The sequence below is a fragment of the Dasypus novemcinctus genome, chromosome 13, assembly GCF_030445035.2.
Source record: "Dasypus novemcinctus isolate mDasNov1 chromosome 13, mDasNov1.1.hap2, whole genome shotgun sequence".
Lineage (NCBI taxonomy): Eukaryota > Metazoa > Chordata > Mammalia > Cingulata > Dasypodidae > Dasypus > Dasypus novemcinctus.
The window spans coordinates 25610916-25633109 of record NC_080685.1 but is presented as its reverse complement, the minus strand read 5'-3'; the positions used below and the strand labels follow the sequence as shown (position 1 = coordinate 25633109).

The following is a 22194-nucleotide window of genomic DNA, read 5'->3' as shown; positions in this document are numbered from 1 at the left end:
ATACATTGTAGATTACACTCTCTCCCACACAATTTTGTAAGTTATGACAAGATATATAACGGCCTGTATCTGTCATTGCAGTGTCATTCAGGACAATTTCCAAGTCCCAAAAATGCCTTCATATTATACTTATTTTTCCCTTTCCCTCCCCTCAGAACCTCCAGTGGCCACTGCCTCCTCATCAATGATAAAAGATCTTCCATTGCTAGAATCACAATAAGTCTATAGTAGAATAACTGTAAGTCTACACTAGTCCATCATTCATTCCCCAATCCTGAGGATTCTGGGATGGTGATGCCCATTCCACCTCTAATTGAGAGGGGGCTTAGATCCCATTGGACAGATTAATGGGACTATCTTGCTTGCAGTTGTAGACTCTCTCTGTTCCTTGGCGTGGTCGTTGTCCATCATCATCTCCTTGTCAGTTGTCCTGGTTGAGTCCAGTGAGCTGGAGAGTAGGTGTTGCAACTCTGTTGAGATTTAGGTTCCAACTGGCACGTGGACAGCCCAAAGAGTTAAGTCTCTTGGACATACAGCTATCAACTCTAGTACTAACAATAGGTTCAAATAGAAGGGGCAGAAGAACCATGTGTAAGGAAACCATAACTGAGTCCAACTCTGTCATGCTGGGGAGCATAAATTCCAAAGTAGGGCCACTGGCAGGGCACCAAACCCCTGATCTGTCTGCCCTGCCTGTAGTGTCTGGATGTCAGGACCTGCTATTTGAGGAACCCTCAGGAACCCTCAGGAAGCCTGCTGTTTGAGACAGTATTTACTTTGGCAGTCAATGAGATGCTGCTGAGATGTACGTAAGCATAACCTCTGGAATGACCTCCCAGTTCACTTTGAAGTCTCACATAATTTTCTAAGGCCTGAGCAGATACCCTCTAGAAGGAGAATCTCTAAATGGGACCTGATATTCTGCTTTCCATCTCTGCTTTCCCTTTAGGTTCTGAGTTTAAACTTACACTCCTACCCCCAGTGGAGGAGCTCCAGGAGGGTGAGGTGAGAACTCAGGGAGGAGGCCCAAGGACTACTTGTACAGTTCTCTTCCTGCCTCCAGTCTCCCTATAAAGCTCTTCTCTGCCCAGATCTCACAGGAAGTTCTATTTTCTTTCAGGGAGGAATCCTTTACACTCACCCCCACAATTAAAGAGCTCTAGCATTTATTTCTCCCATTTCCCGTCACTGCCCCCATCCCAAATCCTGCCCCTTCAAAGTAGTTTTATATCCGTCTAGTCAGGGAACTCTGCTCAGGCAGTTTTTCCCTCCTATCTGTAACCAAATGGTAAATAGTTTGGCATGGGGTAGGGGCTCAGGGAACAGAGAATGATTTGGGTACCACCCCCATTCCATTCCCTGCCCCCGCATAACTACACTCTTAGTAGATCAGCGTTGTCTTTTCAGGACTGCAACCTTTGTACAGAGACATCTGCTGCATATAACACTGGAATCCCCAGAAGGCCTCCTAGCCTGATATGATGTGATGTCAGCTTCTTGGCCTCAGCTTTGCTCCCTAGAGCTGACTCAGTATGAATGACTCAAGTCCAGGGAATAGGAGGAAAGCAGCAGGTCATGATATACCTCCCTTCCCTCAAGGCTGTTAACAAGTCAGACAGGAGTCCTGTCTGTGGGAGAATCAACTGGCGTGTTGCTCACAAAGTCAATGTCCTGCCTGCTGTTCCTTCCCTAATCAGCTCATGGGCAGAAATTGAACTACTGACTCATAATAGATCCTGGAATCCTTACTCTCAATTTTCACTCCCACCCCTGACCAAAGGGAAAGAGCTGTACCTTGAGAGTTGTTTCCAAGCTTGGCTTCTCCCCAGATTCTTCAAGGAAGCACCTGACTATGGGTCTCCAGACAGAATAGAAATAAAACCATGGAAATGAATTTAGTAGATGCTTGGAATGCTGATTCCAGAGTAGAAGCTCAGTAACCACTGCTCTCCTGCCCTGGGAGCCTGCCCTTATCTCTTAGGGCGAGGCTCCTCCCCTCCTGCAGGCTTGTACACACCTGCTGTTCCTGCTCCCTTCCCTGAGCCCCGCCCGGGCCCTGTGCACCAGGCCTCCATCAGAGCTGCTGAATGAGAGCTTGACCACCATCTCTCTTCCCTGTTTGCTCACAGGGATGGGGAGATGGTTAGATAAATCTCCTGGGCTAGGACTAGGACAACTGCTGACCAGCTACTCAGCCTTAGATGGGTTTAACTAGGTCCTGGCTCCCCAGCTTTTGTCAAAAATTGTAATTTATTGAGTGTCATGTGAAATAGTCTGACAGGAATCCTGCAGAGGTTTAGTAAATATGAGATTTGTTCATCCTTTACTCCCACCAGCCCAGAGATTTCAGGTTCACCCCAGTGCCCTTTGTCACACAGGTTCAAGATTGGAGTTGGTCTTCCCAGGGTGATAGTGAAGCTGATTAGAGGGGAGCTACACCTGGCACTGAAAGTTTAGCTCTTCTGTTTTCTCCCTGAGATTTTCAGTATGGGACCCATGCAGCTTGTTAAATTCAGTCCCTTAATGGTGGTCGCCACAAGAATGGTTTGGTTGAAAGCACATAAATAGGTAAAGAGCAGGGAAACTTGACAGTGCAGAGCTGCTCACGTCCTTAGAGACCCAGCTGTAATGTTTTGTCCTAGAAGGAAGGCTCAGATATGTGAGAATAGAAGGGAAAGTAAAAAGCAGAGGCAGTTAGTCTCTTCACCCTTCTGATTTCAGGGTCTGAGATGTCCTTCCACCTTCTCCCATAAGTGTCAGGAACCCGGCTGGGCAGTTGGTATTTCAGGGTTGTCTTTTCTTTCATTAGAGCAGGAAGCTAAAGCTACACAAGAGAAGCAGTTATGATCCAAGTTGGAGCTAAATTCTTTGCCTTTGTCTCTCTCCTCCTCCCTTCCTGCCCTCTCTTTCTCCCCCTGCCCTCTGGCCCTTTCCCAGGAGCTCTCCTCCAGCACCGAGAGTATTGATAATTCATTCAGTTCCGTAAGTGGGGCCAGGCTGGGACTGGGTGGCAGGCTCCCCCCATGGCCGCATTTCCTCTCCGTTCCCAGGTCTTCTGAGCCCCTAGGCCCAGGCTGGAGTAAAAAACCTCTTTCCTTCATGGCCTCCCAAGCCTCCCAGACCTGGAGGAGTCCCCCTGCCTTTGCTGCCATTTTCCTGAGCCCCAGGCTGAGTGGGGCTCAGTTGACCCTTTTCTGAGAGACAGCTGAGGTGAGGTGACACTCAGCCCACATCTCTGGGGTCCCTGGAGCAAACACCCAGGGGAGAGGTGGAAAATACCCCTAGATTGGGATCAGGAACTAGTTGGCAGAAACTCCGAGGATTCTGTTTCTCCCACCCAGAACCCTTTCCACATGGCTTCTGCCATCAGACCATCAAATATTTATTCAGTGTCTTCTAAATGCTAGGCTCTGTGCTGGGTGAGCTGACTCCAAAAGAAAACAGAACTTGGCCTGAAGGAAACATTTACTTCCCCCCAGCTTGTTTTCTTTTAAACTTTAGCCACCTTTCTTCCAGGTCTGAGTCCTTCCCTGTACCCAGCTCATTGCCCAGGATGTTCCTTAATCCCCATTCTCCTTTCCTGTTCCCTCTGGATGGCCTCTAGACTAACCCTGACCCTCTGGTTCCACAGGGTCTTGGTCCTTGTTGCTGGGCAGAGACGTGAGAGGAAATGCTGGACCCTCTGGGAGTTTGGATGATTTTTTTTCATCTTTCATTTTTATTTGTCTACCCAATCAGTTTTCTTTGTTGTGCTGTTCCCCTTTCAATCATGATTCCTGTCTCCTCCATGTGGCAGAGCTTCTCTCTTGAGGCCTGGGGACACATTTCCAACGTGCTTATGTAATTTGGGGCCCCAGACACAAATGCTGATTTGAGGATGGGGACGAGTTCTGCCTTTTCTAATCTAAGAGGATTATGATATTGGTTGGGGTGGAGGGTCATTGGGACAGTGATCATTTGCCACCTTAGGTGATGGTTGGGGGTTCAGGATGAAGGAGTGAGTCTCTAAATTTCCTCTTCCTTTCTTTGTTTCTTCATTAGGCCCCTGGAATATTTCCAGGGACCCCAGAAACCTAGTTCTGTTGTTCCCCTTTCCTTATCTCTTTTCAACCCTGTCCCCACCAAAGCACTCCTCACTGTTTGACACACCCTATTTCATTACTTAGGTGGGTCTCTCAGCCTGCCCTCCATGGAATAGAGGCTGAGAGAGGAGCTCTTCTTCTGACCTTGGTTCTGTTGCACATGCAGAGGCAGGCCAAGTACAACCCAGCTTACAGAAGAAGCTCTTTTTGCAGTGTGAGGGAGTGAGGGTAAAAAGTCTCAATCAGGACACTAAGCAGGACAGAGAGGGAGGAAAAAGCCTGGTGCATGAAATGCTATTTCTATTAGAGGAGGAGATATTGCTCTTGTCTAGCTGAGGGGAAATGGGACAGGGAGATAGGTAGCTATCTTGACTAAAATGACCCCGATAGTAAAAGGACATAAGCTGGGAAAAGAGTCCTTCTTCGTGTCTAGCTGCGTCCATCTTTTCCCCCACCCCTACCTCACTCCCCAGACTGACTTTGCCCTTTCTGGGATGACTGAAGGGCCCAGTGTGAGGAGCCAAGCCACCAGCAGGGAACCAAGATGGGGAGCCTAGTCCCTGAGAATTGGGAAAGAGGCCCAGGGGAAAATCACAGAGACAGGTCTTCAGGGCTAAAAGGAGCTATTGTTTTTTCCTTCCGCCTATCCCAGTCTTCTCTCTCTATCTGCCTTTTCTTTCCCTGTTGATTGTCCCTTTATTAACACAGAATCTGCTCATCCTTTTCTCATCTCCTGCATGTGCGTTCATCCCTTGTAAGAGATTGTGGGCTGGGAAGGGAAATGCCATGGAAAGCAGAAAAAGTCTTCATACAAAGGGAGTCTTCCCTCTTTGAAAGGGGAAATATTGACCCGAAGCTCCTATCTCTAGCCTTGTGGGCCCCACAGAGCTCCTCCACACAGGTTCATCCTGAGGATCCAGATGATGGAGAGGGACAAGCCTGTGAGATAGGTGAAGTGCTTCACATGTCAGAAGCTCTTCTCTCTGGGGCCCTGGCTAACCTCTCTGGATGCTGTCCCTCTGCCCACCCTGAAGCACTGAGACAACCCCTGAAGAACTCAAGTCTAAGAGAAGATGGTTGGCATCCCAGTGACCTAGCTTAGCTAGATTCACAGTCCCCCTCACCCTTGAGAAATAGCCTGTGGAGAAAGAAGGTGCTAGCTTTTCTGCCTGTTCCTGACTGAAGCTGACAGAGGTAGGGTGGGATCTCTTATCGGGCCAAAAGGTAGCTCCTTCCCTGGAGTTCTTCTGGCACTGGGATCCCTGGCCTAATGGCTAGGAATTACTGAGTGGATGGGCCACCTTTTTCTATGTTTTCTTTACCCTCTTCTGTTTCATCCCAACTCTGTAGCCCGTCAGACTGGCTCCCGAGCGAGAATTCATTAAGTCCCTCATGGCGATCGGCAAGCGGCTGGCCACACTCCCCACGAAGGAGCAGAAGACCCAGCGTCTTATCTCAGAGCTCTCTCTGCTCAACCATAAGCTCCCTGCCCGAGTCTGGTTGCCCACAGCTGGCTTTGACCACCACGTGGTCCGCGTGCCCCATACCCAGGCTGTTGTCCTCAACTCCAAGGATAAGGTAGGTGGGCTCTAGCCCAAACCCTACCCATGACCTGACTCTACTCCCATGACTATCTAGGGTTTATGTATATGCCCAAGGATGCCCCCAGCAATATCCTGGACTCCCTTCATAGTTCATGGTGCACATGTCAACCATGACTTTCCCTCAGTGCTATCATGGTTCTGAGAGCCCATCTGTTCCTCTTCTTGGACTTTGGTTTTCTGGACCAAGGAGGCCTAATCTTTTCAGCTTGCCTCTTGGCATACCTCAGGAAAGAGTCACTCTCCCCGCCTTCTTAAAGTCATTTTGGAAGCTCTTCTCTAGCCCTTCTATAACTCTCAGGTTTTCCAGGTATATCAACATCAAGGTAGAGAAGTATTCTGTTTGTTTCTAAAACCTTTTCTCATTAGAGCAGGCAGGGAGAAGAAGAGAAGGATGTCTGATTGACATTAGAATTAGCTAAATTTGTCTGCTGGTTGGAAAAAGTGTTAATAGTTCAGATTCTTCCTTCAGAAAAAGTGTTGACAGATAGAATCCTCCTTGGAACCTTGCCCAGCCTTCCCCTATCTTTTTGTTCACACAGCTGTCTGGACCCTGTCTTTATGACATGTCCACAGAGGCTTCCAGGCTTTTTTTATGGGCTGTAATTGATAGTTGGGAGTGGTTTTGCCCAAGTGCATCATTTGCGCACTTAAAGCTCAGCTCAAGTGTATTAAGACTCATGTGCTCTCTCGCACAAATTCTTTATACAGGTATGTGTAGGACAACTTCCTCCCCTAAAAATGGTATTCATAGTGTCGGGATGATGAATGAGGGTTGGAGCTAGGAGTGGGCAGAAGGAAGAACTGTGTGAAAATGAGATTTAAGGGGTAGTGGTGGAGGTAAGTTACAAATGCTGTTCTCACTTTCCCTCCAGGCTCCCTACCTGATCTATGTGGAAGTCCTTGAATGTGAAAACTTTGACACCACCAGTGTCCCTGCCCGGATCCCTGAGAACCGAATCCGGAGCACACGGTCTGTGGAGAACCTGCCTGAATGTGGTATCACCCATGAGCAGCGGGCAGGCAGCTTCAGCACTGTGCCCAACTATGACAATGATGATGAGGCCTGGTCAGTGGATGACATAGGCGAGCTGCAAGTGGAGGTGAGGTAGCTCCAAGGAGGTATAAGGGCACGGTAACTTTATTCCAGGAGCTTTTAATGTATTTGAGACAAGACAATACACCCTAAAGCAGGCTGAGGCAAGTACCCAAATGAGTAGTGTAGGTAGTAAAGGTTATGAGAGGGAGAGACTCAGAACAGCTCTGGTCTGGAATAGATTCAGGTAGATCTTCTTTTCCTACAAGTTAAAATATCAGAAGGAACTTCCAGGCCAGAGGAGTGGGGGAAATTTTGTCAAAATACTTACTGAACATCTGTTTTTAATATATAAAGTTGTGTTAGGATAGCAGACAATGGTAAGTTATACATTCATTCACTCAAATATTAAGAGCCTTCTGTGTGCCAGACCTTGGTGCCATGTGTTAGTGAATAAGACTTGTCCAACTGCCTACAAGGGGTTTGTGACCTAGGAGGAGAGAGAACAAGACCAGTAATCTGGTAGTTGTAGGGTATATAGTATGATCCAGGTTGTGATGGAGAGGATGGGGCATTATGGGCGCACCTGAGGGAAGAGGTAACCCTTATTCCAGACTTGGGGTAGGAATCACAAAAGAGTTCCTGGAGGAAGTAGCAGGTCAGTTGAGGCCTGAAGGATAGGTGGTGATTAGCTGGGCAACAAGTATTTCAGGGAGAGGAAATAACATGTGCAAAGACTGGAAGGCAAGAGAGCTTGGCCCATTTTGGGAACTGAAAGAAATTTTTATTGCTGCAGTGTTCTGTGGGTTTGAGTTAGGAAGTGAGTTAGGAAGAATGAGGTTTGAGAGGTTGGCATGGACCAGATCATAGGAAGGGTCCTGTAAGCTGTGGAAAGGAGCTTGGATTTTATCCTGAGAGCAGTAGGGAACCAGAGCAGGATTTTTATGACAGGCATGACACAACCAGATTTCACTTTGTGAAAAGACAGAATCTCTGTCTTTGAGCTTACAGTTCAATTGGGGAGATGGGACACAGACATTTAAAATATTTAAGATAGGGAAGCAGAGTTAGCTCAACTGATAGAGCATATGCCTACCACATGGGAGGTCCAGGGTTCAAACCCAGGGCCTTACGATGCTGCTGTGCACAAGGAGTGCCGTGCCACGCAGGAGTGTCCCCCACATACGGGAGCCCCATGCACAAGGAGTGCGCCCTGCATTGAGCCGTCCTGCGCAAAAAAGCACAGCCTGCCTAGGAGTGGCGCCGCACACACGGAAAGATGATGCAGCAAGATGGATGCAACAAAAAGAGACACAGATTCCTGGTGCCACCAAGAATGCAAGTGGACACAGAAGAACACACAGCAAATGGACAGAGAGAGCAGACAATGGGGAAGGGGAGGATGGGGAGAGAAAGAAAGAATAAAATAAATCTTAAAAAAAACACAACATTTAGGATATACAACAAGGCAATTTATGGTAAGTGACAAATAAATGGAATTGAGAAATGCTTTGGTTCAAAGGTGGGAGAGAAGAAGGGTCTAGACATGGGCCTTGGTGTCTGATGGAATATTCTATAGTTAGAGATGGGAAGTAAACGTGATGGCTTAGATTGAAGAAATGGCCGGAGCAGTCTAGTCTGGAGAGGGTTCTGGACCCTTGGGAAGAAAGCATCCCTAGCTTTGGGGAGCTCTCAGTATGAGGCTGATGTTCAGTTTTCTGTGATGGTCATTGTAGTGGTTTTTATTTTTTTTTTAATTTTTTTAACTCCCCCTGCCCTGGTTGTCTGTTCTCTGTGTCTATTTGCTGCGTCATCTTCTTTGTCCGCTTCTGTTGTTGTCAAGGGCACGGGAATCTCTGTTTCTTTTTGTTGCGTCATCTTGCTGCATCAGCTCTCCGTGTGTGCAGCGCCATTCTTAGGCAGGCTGCACTTTATTTTGCGCTGGGCGGCTCTCCTTATGGGGCACACTCCTTGCGCGTGGGGCTCCCTTACGCGGGGAACACCCCTGCGTAGCATGGCACCCCTTGCACGCATCAGCACTGCACATGGGCCAGCTCCACACGGGTCAGGGAGGCCCGGGATTTGAACTGTGGACCTCCCCTGTGTTAGATGGACGCCCTAACCACTGGGCCAAGTCCGCTTCCCTGTAGTGGTTTTTAAACCTTAATGTGTGGGAAGTCTTCTGGAGAACTTGTGAAAAATTCGTATTTCCACATCCCGTGCCTAGTCATTTGAATTGAGATTGAGAGTGGGACCTGGGAATCTGCATTTTAGTAAGTAGTCCAGCTCCTCCTGATGCAGGTCGTTTTCACACTTTGAGAAACTGCCAAGGGGCCTATGTAAGTTTCTAAGTAGTTTTGTGTCCAAGTAGTCAGGATGATGTGTCACCAGGGAAGTTTTCTGGAGCAGTTTGAAGGGAGGGTTGAACATGATGTGGAGATAATAAGCAAGCAGGAGGTAATCTGAGAGGAGGTGAAAGAAGTGAGACTGTGCTTGGCACTTCTGACCTGCATTCCCCTCTTCTCCCCAGCTCCCTGAAGTGCACACCAACAGCTGTGACAACATCTCCCAGTTCTCTGTGGACAGCATCACCAGCCAGGAGAGCAAGGAGCCTGTGTTCATTGCAGCAGGGGACATCCGGTATGGCCAGATGAAGTTGCCCCTCAGCTTTCCTCCATCCTCACAGGCACTGCCTATCTCTCTGTCCCTTTCCTCTCCATCTGTTTGTTTTTTGAGTTACTGGGTGCTGGGGATTGAACCCAGGACCTTGTATGTGGGAAGCTGGCACTCAACCTCCAAGACACATCAGCTTCCCTGAGTTGGGTTTATTTTGTTTGTTTTGCTTGTTTTTGAGCCACATCTACTCCCCTCTCTGTCTTTTTTATTTTTGTTCTATAATTTTTATTTTTTATTAGAGAAGTTGTAGGTTAACAGAAAAGTCTTGCAGAAAACAGTTTCCATATATTACCCCTATGATTAACACTTTGCATTAGTGTGGTGGTGCTTTGTTACATTTGATGAGAATATTATTATTATTATTATTTTTAAAGATTTATTTATTTATTTAATTCCCCCCCTCCCCCGGTTGTCTGTTCTCTGTGTCTATTTGCTGCATCTTGTTTCTTTGTCCACTTCTGTTGTCAGCGGCACGGGAAGTGTGGGCAGTGCCATTCCTGGGCAGGCTGCACTTTCTTTGGCGCTGGGCAGCTCTCCTTACAGGCGCACTCCTTGCGCGTGGGGCTCTCCTACGCGGGGGGACACCCCTGCGTGGCAGGGCACTCCTTGTGCATCAGCACTGCGCATGGGCCAGCTCCACACGGGTTCAGGAGGCCTGGGGTTTGACCTCCCACATGGGCGGACCTCTCATGTGGTAGACAGACGCCCTAACTACTGGGCCAAGTCCGTTTCCCGAGAATATTATTTTAATTTTACTATTAACTATAGTCCATAGTTTATATTAAGGATCACTGTTTGTTTTGTCAAGTCCTATGGTTTTGTGTTTTTTGTGTTTTCTAAAAAAATTTTATTCTAGTAACACATATAACCTAAAATTTCCCTTTTTAACCATCTTCAAATATATAATTCAATGATATTAATTACATTCCTATGTAATGTTACCATCACAGCCATCGATTACCAAATATTTTTCATCACTCGAACAGAAATTCAGTACTAATTAAGTATTAACTCCCTATTCCCTACTCCAAATTCAGCCCCTGGTTAACGATAGTCTAGTTTCTGACTCTATGAATTTGCTTTTTCTAGTTGTTTCGTATCAGTGAGTTCATACAGTATTTTTCCTTTTGTATCCAGCTTATTTCACTCAACATGGTATCTTCAAGGTTCATTCATGTTGTCACATATATCAGAACTTCATTTCTTTTTATGAATGATTAATATTCTGTTGTATGTATGTACTACATTTTCTTTATCCACTTATCTGTTGAAGTATACTCTGGTTGTTTCCATCTTTTGGCAATTGTGAATAATGCAACTATGAACATTAGTGTGCAAATTTCTGTTTGAGTCCCAGCTTTCACTTCTTTTGAATATATACCGAGAAATGGGATTGCCAAGTCATATGGTAATGCTATACTTAACTTTTTGAAGAACTGCCAAACTGTTTTCCACAGAGGCTGTACTATTTTACATTTCCACCAGTAATGAACAAGTGTCCCATTTTTCCACATCCTCCCCAACACTTATTTTCTGTTTCAGTTTTTGTTTTTTTAATAGTAGCCATTCTAATAGGTATGAAATGATATCTCTTTATGGGTTTTTTTTTGTTTGTTTATTTGTTTTGGGGGTTGTTTTTTAGGGATTAGAACAGCAGAAAGAGGATCTGTCCTTCTGTAGAGTCAGTATCTACCAGCGTTGTTGTTGTTGTTGTTGTTTTTAATTGCCTCTACCAGCTTTCCTTGAAATAAGGCTGATTTTTTTGTCCTGTTCTGAGTAATTTCCCTGAGCCTATTATAGTTGACCAGTTTGGTAGTGCACTTCCTCATCCCTGTGATGATTCTCTCTTAAGACAGAAGAGGTCACAGACAGGCTCTGATAAGTCTCAACTCACCAGTCTTTGTCGGGTGTTGGGGAGTGTTACTTGCCTTCTGCAGTCTTGGCTGGCTTCCCAAAGATGTTGCTGGCAGTGGGTTTCTAGATTCTTGGCTACATCACGTAAAGGAATTTAAGGACACACTATAGGGTATGTAAACAAGTAAAGAGTTTATTGAGAAGTGAGAGAAAGGGAAAGTATACACCCAAGCTATGGGTATGCATGAGCTCCAGGGAGAGGTGCCTCTCATTGCAGTTTTAGTTTGCATTTCTCTAATTGATAATGATGTTGAGTATCTTTTCATGTGCATTTTGGCCATTTGTATATCTTCTTTGTAGAAATGTCTATTCTAGCCTGTTACCCATTTTTTAAATTGGGTTGTTTGTCTTTTTGTTGTTGACTTGTAGGATTCTTTTTATATATGGATAATTAAACCCTTATTGGATACGTGGTTTCCATATCCAGTTAAACCTTTATTGGATATGTAGGTTATCTTACTACTTTCCAGCACAAAAGTTTTTAATGTTGATGAGGACCCATTTATCTATTTTTTTCTTTTGTTGCCTATGCTTTGGGTATAGAATCTAAAAACTGCTGCCTAACCCAAGGTCCTGAAGATGCTTTTCTGTGTTTTCGTCTAGGAGCTTTATAGTTCTGATTCTTACATATAGGTCTTTGAGTTCATTTTTGTGTATGGTATGAGAGATGGGTCCTCCTTCATTCTCTTGAAGAGACAATATTCTTTCCCAAGTGATGGGACTCGGCAGCCTTGTCAAACATCAATTAGTTGTTATCTTAAGTATCTTTTTAAAAATTAATTAATTAAATTTTTAAAAAATCAATTGGCCAGTCATATTTGCAAGACCAGTTTCTTTCTGCCCTTCTGGACTTTTTACTGATTCCTACTTGCTGCCAATCAGGAATGCTTTAGAGGCAAAGAAAGGCAGAGAAGCTCAGGAAAAGACAAGCTGATTTTTATAACTACTGTCAGCCCTTTAGAGGAACAAATCCGGGTTAGAAAAAAAAAAAAAAGGAATATATATGTCCGTGTTTAATGCTGAAACTGTTCCCCAGTTACAAACACCTAGATCTGTGATGCTGTGCTAAACACGGGAGAACCAACGTGAACAAGGCCAAATGGCCCTTTTTTCCACAAGGCTACCATCTGCTGGAAGAGGCCAAGACCTCTGGCACGTTGCTGAAAAGTAGCTGAGAGCTGGTATTTTTAACTCGTTTTTTTTTCCCTATCTGGTTGTGTCATCATTTTTTTGGTGCATCACTTTTCCGCGTGTGCCTCTGCGCCCTGTGGGCCTGCGCCTCTGGAACGCCTGTTCTCTTTTTTTCACCAGGAGGTCCAGGGGATGGAACCGGGTCCTCCACATGGTAAACAGGAGCTCAGTTGCTTGAGCCACAGCCACTTCCCTTTATCTCGTTTTTTATTTTTAAAAGGAATGTACCTGGGGGCAGCTGTGGCTCAAGCAGTTGAATGCCTGCTTCCCACATGTGAGGCACATGGGAGGTACTCTCTGGTGCCTCCTAAAACAAAACAAAACAAAAAAAACAAGCAACAAACGAGAAAAGCAGCTCAGGGGAGCCTATGTGGCTCAGTGATTGAGCACTGGCTTCCCACCATATGAGGTCCTGGGTTCAACCCCTGGCCCCAGTAACTCAAAAAAACAAAACAAAAACAAAAAATAATTAATTTAAAAAAGAAAATAAAATGATAGGAATGTATCTAATATTTACATTTAAATGAGTTTGTTCCATATATTAGTTTGCAAAGAGCTTTTATTATAAATGAATACCGAATATTGCTATGAACATTGGTGTCAAATATCTGCTTGAGTCTGTGGGAAGATTTTTAATTGCAGATTCTATTTCTTTCAATGTTATTAGACTATCCAATTTCTATTTCTTCTTGATTCTGTTTTGGTTCTTAAAAATATTTGTAATTTTTTTCTAAAATTTCCAAGACAATACTTTGACATAAAATTGCTTTTAATATTAAAACAAAAAAATCAATTGACCATAGATGTGAGGTTCTATTTCTAAACTCTCAGTTCGATTCTATTAGTCTTTGTCTGTCCCTATGCCACTACCATAGTGTTTTAATTACTGTAACTTTGTACTAAGTTTTTTTTTAATATAATAAACTTTATTTTTAAAGAGGTTTTTGATTACAGAAAAGTTACATTGAAAGTATGAGGGATTCATATATATCCCATCTCCTCTCCCTCCCACATCTTCCCTTATTAATAACATCTTACAATTGTGTGATGAATTTGTTACAATTGATGAATAAATATTGAAGCATTGCTACTATCCAAGGTCTATAGGTTACAATGTAGTTTATACTTAATTCCCATGCCCTATGTTCCACCTATTATTCCCTTCCCCTTCCCTCAGAACCTCTGGTAACCACTGTCTTTATAACAATGTTACACGTTCTTCCATTACTACAATATTAAAAAGTTTACTTTGTCCGTGGTTGCATTCTCTCCCCTCATGTTTGTTCATTCCTCAGCCTTGAGGATTTTGGGGTAGTGATGCCCACTCTGCCTCAGATTCAGAGGGGCCTTAGATCTTATGGGGCAAATGAAAGGAACTGTCTTGCTTGCGGTTGTAGCTACTCTGTTTTTTGGGGATGGGGATTGCCCATCATTCACTTTGTTTGTTGTCGAGGGCAAATCCAATGATCTGGAGAATAGGTGTTGGCCTCAACTCTTCTGAGATTCAGGGCTCAACTGGCGTATGAACAGACTGAAGATTTAAGTTTCTGAGACATATATTTAATGGGTATAGTGCTAATTATAGGCTCAAATAAAAGGGGTAGAAGAATCGTGTAGGGAAATTATAAATGAGTCTAACTCTGTTACGTTGTGCAGCAAGTTTTAAGATAGGGAAGTGTGAGTTCTCCAACCTCATTCTTTTTCAAGACTGCATTGGCTATTCAGGGCCCCTTACCCTAAATTTGATGACAAATTTCCACAAAGAAGGCTGTTGGAAATTTGATTGGGATTGCATTGGGTAGAATTGACATCGTAACAATATTTAGTCTTCCAAATCATGCATACAGAGCATACTTCCATTTATTCAGGTCTTCTTTATTTCTCTGGCAAGGTTTTATAGTTTCCTGTGTATAAGTCCTTTACAGCCTTGGTTAAATTTATTCCTAGATATTTGAGACTTTTAGTTGCCATTGTAAATGTAAATTTTTTTCTGGATTTCCTACTCAGACTGTACATTAATAGTGTATAGAAACACTACTGATTTTTGCATGTTGATCTTGTGCCCAGCCACTTTGTAAAATTTATTAACTCTACAGGTTTCATTGTGGATTTTTCAGAATTTTCTATATAAAATATAGGATCATGTCAGCTGCAAAATAGTGAAAGTTTTGCTTCTTCCTTTCCAGTTTGGATGCCCGTTATTTCTTTTTCTTGCCTAATTGTTCTGTCTAAAACACCCAGTACAATGTGTTTTTTGTTTGTTTGTTTGTTTAAAGATTTCTTTATTTTTATTTATTTCTCTCCCCTTTCCCCCCACCCTGGTTGTCTGTTCTGTGTGTCTGTTTGCTGCATCTTCTTTGTCTGCTTCTGTTGTTGTCAGCGGCACGGGAATCTGTGTTTCTTTTTGTTGCATCATCTTGTGTCAGCTCTCCGTGTGAGCGTTGCCATTCTTGGGCAGGCTGCACTTTCTTTCGGGCTGGGTGGCTCTCCTTAAGGGGTGCACTACTTGCACGTGGGGCTCCCCTACGCAGGGGACACCCCTGTGTGGCACAGCGCTCCTTGCACGCATCAGCACTGCGCATGGGCCAGTTCCACACGGGTCAAGGAGGCCCGGGGTTTGAACCGTGGACCTCCCATGTGGTAGACGGACGCCCTAAGCACTGGGCAAAGTCTGCCGCCCCCAATACAGTGATGAATAGCATTGCTCACAGTGGACATCTTTGTCTTGTTCCTTATTTGGGGGAAAGCTTTCAGTCTCTCACCATTGAGTAGGATGTTGGCTCTGGGTTTTTCATATATACTTTTTATCTTGTTGAGCAAGTGTCCTTCTATTCCTAGTTTTCTAAGGATTTTTATGAAGAAGCTGGGTTTAGTCAAATGCCTTTTCTGCATCAATTGGATGATCATGTGTTTTTCCCCCCTCATTCTGTTAATGTGGAATGTTATATTCACTGTTTTTTTTAAAGATTTTTAAAATTTATTTATTTCTCCCCTGTCCTCCTCATTGTTTGCACTCACTGTCTGCTCTCTGTGTCTGTTCATTGTGTGCTCTTTGTGTCAGCTCATCTTCCTTTTAGGAGGCACCAGGAACTGAACCTGGTACCTCCCATGTAGGGGTAGGTACCCAGTCACTTGAGCCACATCTGCTCCCTGCTTATTGTGTCTCTCGTATCTCCTCATTGTGTCATCTCGTTGCATCAGCTTGCTCTGCCAGCCTGTCGCGTCAGCTTACTGTCTTGCTAGTCTTTTTTAGGAGGCATCAGGAACTGAACCCAGGACCTCCCATGTGGTAGGTGGGTGCCCAACAGTTTGAGCCACATCTGTGTCCCCATGCATCCCATAAGTTTTAGCATGCTATATTTTTGTTTTCATTGGCATGAAGATGTTTCCTAATTTGTGATTTCTTTGACTCATTGGTTGTTTGAGTGTGTTGTTTAATTTCCACATATTTGTGAGTTTTCCAATTCTTCCTCTGTTACTGATTTCTAGCTTTATTCCATTGTGGCTGAAGAGACATCATATGATTTTAATATTTTAAAATTTATTAGATTTTTGTGTTGTACCTTTTTTTTTTTTGTATTAATACCAAATTTACCATTTTGAATCCCTTCTCATTTCTTTTTGTATGTATTTTTCATGTATTTTTGTGATTACCATGGGACTTGAACATCCTAAATCTATAACAATCACTTTTGATTTGATATCAACTTAACTTCAGTAGCATATATTTACACTCTTTATATACCTCTACATCCCTGATCTTTTGTACTTGTAACAAATACCTTTATACCTTGTAAGTCTAAAATAATTACTTTATCATTACTTTTTTTTTAAGATTTATTTATTTCTCCCCCACCCCATTGTTTGCTCTCTGTGTCTGTTCCTTTTTTTTTTTTTTTTTAGGAGGCACTGGGAACTGAACCCAGGACTACACCCAATCATTTGAGCCACCTCTGCTTCCTGCTTGTTGTGTCTTTCATTGTGTCTCTTCATTGCATCATCTTGTTGCATCAGCCCATTGCATCAACTCTCTGTCTTGATAGTCTTCCTTAGGAGGCACCAGGAATTGAACCCAGCACCTCCCATGTAGTAGGTGGGCACCCAACTGCTTGAGCCACATCCACTTCCCTATCATTACTTTTTATGCACTTGCACTTAGAACCTTTAAGATGTGAAAAGTAGGGTTACATACCAAAAATATACAACACAATAGTACCGGCATTTATGTGGTTACCTTTTTCAGAGGCCTTTATTTCTTTATGCCACTTTAAGCCACTGTCTAACATCCTTCCCTTTTAATCAGAAGAACGCTAAGTCTTTTTTAACATTGCTTTTAGGACAGGTCCAGTGTTGATGTACTCGGTCAGCTTTTGTTTATATGGAAATGTCTCAATCTGTCATTTTTGAAAAACAGTCTTGCCAGATATAAAATTCTTGGCTGGCAATTGTTTTCTTTCATCACTTTAAATATGTATCCCATTGCCTTCTTGCCTCCAAGGATTCTGATGAGAAACCAGCACTTAATCTTATCAGACTCCCTTGTATATAACACATTGTTTTTCTCTTGCAGCATTCAGAAGTCTCTCCTTATCCTTGGCATTTGACAATTTGACTACTCTGAGCATGGTTCTCTTCAGTTTATCCTGTTTGGGGTTCTTTGGTATTCTTGAATGTGCATATTCATATCTTTCATTAAATTTGGGACATTTTCTGACATCATTTCTTTGAATATTCTTTCTGCCCCATTCTCTGTTTCTTTGCCTTCTGGGACTCCCATAATGTGTATATCTGGTCAACACTTGATGGTATCCCACAAGTCTCTCTATTATTATTTTTCTTCCTGCTTCTTAGCCTGACTCATTTCAATTTCTTGTTCACTCATTTTTTCTTCTGCCTGCTCCAATCTGCTGTTGAAAACCTCTAGGTAATTTTTTCATTTCAGTTATTGTGATTTTCAACTCCATCCAGAATTTTTTTTTTTTAAGTGTCTCTCATATTGTTCATTATTTTCCCAATAATCTTTAGTTATTTCTCTGTGTTTTCCTTTATCTTCTGAAACATATAGTGGGTCATTTCTTTGAAGCCTTTATCTGGTATGTCCAAAGTCTGGTATTCTTTGCTGATGATTTCTGGATTTTTTTTTCTTGTTCCTGTTTCTTTGTTTGTCTTGTAGTCTTTTGTTACACACCATAAATATGAATATTTTTAAAAATACAAAAATACAAATGAAAAAACATATGAATAGTTTGAAGTGTTAACTCTGGAATTTAGTCCCTGAGCTATGTATTCCTTAAGTTTGTGTCCAGCTGGTGATATGACAGAGATTTCCTTGAGTGCCAGGGACTAACAAAAACAACTCCAATACAAAAAAATACCTTTCAGTCTTTGCAAATGGGTTCTGTGTTGGCTGGTGCTCTTCTTCAGTGTTTAGTCCTCCTGTCAAGAAGATCAGCCCAAGGGTACTATGAAGTACAGGGTCCTCTTTGTCTTTTATGAGCCTGTGTCTTATCCTGGGCTTGTGCTAGCTCCTAGCCTTAGGAATCGCCCCCTTTACAAAAATGTGAATGTCCTCGGCAATCCATCTATGAAATAGATTTTCTCCCCCTCCTAGGCACTCTGTTTTATTACCTAAAGCAGATAATCTTTGCCCCACACTGCTTCGACTTAATTGTTTTTTATACTGCTTTAGCTGTGCAGAAGCTGTTCTTGCCTGCAGAGCAAGTTCTTGAGGGCAAGCCTAAAATGAATTTTTGGGTTCAGCCTTTCAGGCCGCTACCCAATAAATTATTAGCACAGATAAACAGGCACCCCATTATGTATATAGGGGTACTCTGCGCCCTCCAGAACAGGGCCAGGGACCCACAGTGGGAGTGCTGGCTAGCTCCATACTGCACCAGGGAGGGACCAGCAAGGGTGCCATGAGCTTCTCCTACCATTTTTTTTTTTAACATTTATTTATTTATTGCCCCCCTCGCAGCTTGTTCCTTTCTTTTTGCTGTCTCTTCTCTGTGTCCACTTGCCGCGCGTTTTTTCTGTATCTGCTTGTCTCCCTTTTGTTGCGTCATCTTGCCGCGCTAGCTCTCTGTGGCGCACGGGCCAGCTTTGCCTCCACAGGTTTTGCACTGGGTTTGCATCCCAGGGCCTCCCATATGGTAGATGGGAGCCACTTCCCTCTCCTACCATTTTTAAAGCTGTATATTCTCTATTTTTTCCCCAGACTTTATTTTCAACACATTGCATTTTTTGGCTCCTACTGCCTTTACTCTCATCTCATATTTGATTCTTCCAAAGGTTTTATTCATTCATCAACATATTTGGTCAATTCCTGTGCTCTATAATTTTTTAAAAAGATTTATTTATTTATTTCTCTATTTCATTGTTCTGTGCTTGCTGTCTGCTCTGTCTGTTCGTCATCATCTTTTTGCATTACCACCTTGTTGCATCGTCACCTTGTTGCAGTGTTAAAGTTGTATATTCTTGATTCAGCATGCATCTAGTTATTGCAACCCCTTAACTATTTTCCAGAGTTTTGAGGAAGATGCCTCTGCCAGTTTTTGCTAATTGTTCAAAAATTCTGGGAGGGGAACAATATTTTATACCGTCATTTTGGTCGACCAGACCCTTCCTTTCTCCTGTCAGCCTGTTTATTTCTCTCTTTTCTCTCTCCTTACGCTCTCCTTGTCCTGAAAGCCATGAAGCTTGGGGCAGTGAAGGTGTAGGTTGAAAAATTGTTGTGCTGTTACAGAAGGAAATTTAATTTTAAAAGAAATGCAAAACTTCAAAATGATTAAAGCACCAGAGGAAGGAATAAGAGCAGTGTTTCTCAAGTGATAAATTGAGAAACACATATATCAGAAGCAAGGGGGGAGCAGATGTAGCTAAAGTGGTTGAGTACCTGCTTCCCCTGTATAAGGTCCTGAGTTTGATCTCCAGTACCTCCTAAAAACAAAACAAACAAATGAAAAAACCTGATTCTCATTGGGGAGCAACCGTAGCTCGGTGGTTGAGCACCTGCTTCCCATGTATGAAGTCTAGGGTTTGATCCCCGGTACCTCCTTAAAAAAGGGGGGTATCTTGTTTAAAATGTAGATTCTGAAGTCATACCCCATTTAAATCAGAATCTTGGTGGAGGAATAAGAGAGGACCTGGTAATCTACATTTTAACTTAATTGCAAGCCACAAGGTTAGCAAAAAGTTGTCACTGATATTTTTCCTCCATTAATCTCCCTCAGCCCAGGTTCCTACCTGTGTGTGCCCAGAATCGAGAAACCAGCACAGGAAATGCCAGTAGAGACATAGGGACATGAGGCTCTGGGGTAAGTCCTGCAACAAATTATGTATTTTCTTCCTGCTAGACGGCGCCTTTCAGAACAGCTGGCCCATACCCCCACGGCCTTCAAACGAGACCCAGAAGACCCTTCTGCAGTTGCTCTCAAAGAACCCTGGCAAGAGAAAGTACGGTGAGTTAGATGGAAGACTAGTCTCTCCACCCCTCTCAAAGCTTGGAGGCAATTACAGGTGCTCATTATACCATCTGAATTGTCCATCAGCTTCCCAAAGTTCCTTGTACATAGAGATAAACCAAAGGACAAATGACTGACTGTGGAATTCAAGCAGTGTGAGTCCTTACCATGTGAGAAGTTTGATTTGGATTTTTAGTAGAAACTCTGTCTTTGTTCTCACCCTGGCATCCCCCTTTAATACCCTTAACAGGCGGATCCGAGAGGGCTCCCCCTATGGCCATCTCCCCAATTGGCGGCTCCTGTCAGTCATTGTCAAGTGTGGGGATGACCTTCGGCAGGAGCTGCTGGCCTTTCAGGTGTTGAAGCAACTGCAGGTAAGAGAAGGGAGGGGCTCTCTCTCCCTAGAGGAGCCCGCACCAAATCTTGGTGTCTATTTCCGTCTTTCTCTCCCATATCTCGGCAAGCTCTGTTCTTTCCCCCATTTCCCAAATAAATTCTTTTTTACTGGCCTAAAGAACAGAGAAGAGAGGGTGAAAGAAGGGAAACTAAGCCCAGCTCCAGCCCAGCAGAGGTAACCACACAGGTTGTTCTCTAGGGAGCTCTTCTAGGGATTAATTTCCTGCCCAGGTCTAAATTGAATGCAGATTAATCTAAAGTTGGTGCTGGGAAACATAGCTGCAAGAACAGTCCCACAGCGCACTCTTCAGGCCCTTTTGTGAACAGCGCCTGCCCTATTCTGATCACTGACCTTCAGAATGCTAGATTTGTCCCTTAGATCAGAACTTTCCAATCATTCTGTGGTAAATGGATTACATATGTGCTGAGATATTGATCCCTTGAGCCCGCTAGATTGGTTACTTACAAGCAGCCTCACCTGCTTAAACCAGTTCATTATATAAATATTTTTATTTTCTTGAGCAGCTTTCTCCTGACTGAAATCCGTTTTTGCCTTCATTCTTATTCTTTGAACTAGTCTTTTTTTTTTTTTTTTTTTTTAACGCGCTGAGAATGAGCCCCGTGCGGTTGGCGCGCAGCACGACGCGCTGCCTGCGTAACTAGGAAATGCTGACGGATGACGTCCCCGCTGAACTAGTCTTAATAGGTTCTATTCTACCTGCCTGTGAGGCAACCATGAGGTTTCCTATACTCGATTTTTTTGTACTTTTTACCTATATATCTTTTCCCATATACCTCCCACATCCCACAAAAGATGTCTTTTCCCACATACCTTATGGTTTTCTGTGTCTTCCTTTCAAAACTCCTTGGTCCTCAGTAGGATCAGTTGGGCATGGAATCCCAGGTCACCAAGGAGAAAGGTAGAGGAAGAGGGAAATTTTAGCCTCCTCCCCCATTTTGGAGAAAGATGATAGTCCCAACACCTCTCTTTCCTTACAGTCCATTTGGGAACAGGAGCGAGTGCCTCTTTGGATCAAGCCATACAAGATTCTTGTGATTTCGGCCGACAGTGGCATGATTGAACCAGTTGTCAATGCTGTGTCCATCCACCAGGTGAAGAAGCAGTCACAGCTCTCCTTGCTTGATTACTTCCTACAGGAGCATGGCAGCTATACCACTGAGGCATTCCTCAGTGCCCAGCGCAATTTTGTGCAAAGTTGTGCTGGCTACTGCTTGGTCTGCTACCTGCTGCAAGTCAAGGACAGGTAGGTGGCCTCCTGCCTGTCATTCTAACCTTCCCTCTTTCCGTTCATGTATATTTCTTATTTACTCATTACCATCTTCATCAACAAGACTTAAAGATGAAGCAGACAACATATTTTAAGCAGAGACAGATGTGTTCATGTGACATTAAGCATGGAGGGAGATGAACAAGTGCTAGAGACGAAGAAGGGAAAGATTTATGGGAGGAGTAAGGATTTGTGTGAAGGGCCTTGAAGGAAAGAAAGAATGAGGACAGAGAAAACTGGAGGGATGTGCATTCCAGACAGGGCAACATGTGATTAAAGCTTGGGATGAACTTCATACAGGGGAGTAGTAAAGGGTGACATCAGAAAGGCTTGTGGAGACCATGTTAGAAGGACCTTCATTGTGAGGCTGAGGGGTTTTATTTTGCAGGCAGAGGAATGACATGATCTGGCCCATGTTTAGTGAATGTACCATGTGGCACTGAGGGTGAGATAGGACACAACTGGGCTATGGACAAGACTGAGAGGTCATGAGGCCCAGCCCAAGGATAGCAATAGTGGCTGAGAGCAGAAAGGAAAAGATGGATA

The 22194-nt window shown here is 43.6% G+C and overlaps 1 protein-coding gene across 8 annotated transcripts in view; it reads left to right on the top strand.

Annotated features, from left to right (window-relative positions):
• PI4KB (phosphatidylinositol 4-kinase beta) overlaps positions 1-22194 on the top strand; it is a 39397-nt gene that overhangs the window by 12178 nt on the left and 5025 nt on the right. For 4 of the 8 annotated variants that reach the window (XM_004451713.4, XM_004451714.4, XM_012522629.4 and 1 more), the window contains 7 exons: positions 2938-2982; positions 5433-5660; positions 6559-6786; positions 9250-9359; positions 19856-19960; positions 20214-20337; positions 21359-21624. In XM_004451713.4, coding sequence (XP_004451770.1) covers positions 2938-2982; positions 5433-5660; positions 6559-6786; positions 9250-9359; positions 19856-19960; positions 20214-20337; positions 21359-21624 — 1106 coding nt within the window. The remainder of the gene's footprint in view (positions 1-2937; positions 2983-5432; positions 5661-6558; positions 6787-9249; positions 9360-19855; positions 19961-20213; positions 20338-21358; positions 21625-22194) is intronic. The other 4 variants (XM_058309629.2, XM_058309630.1, XM_023586913.2 and 1 more) reach the window with 1 other exon arrangement.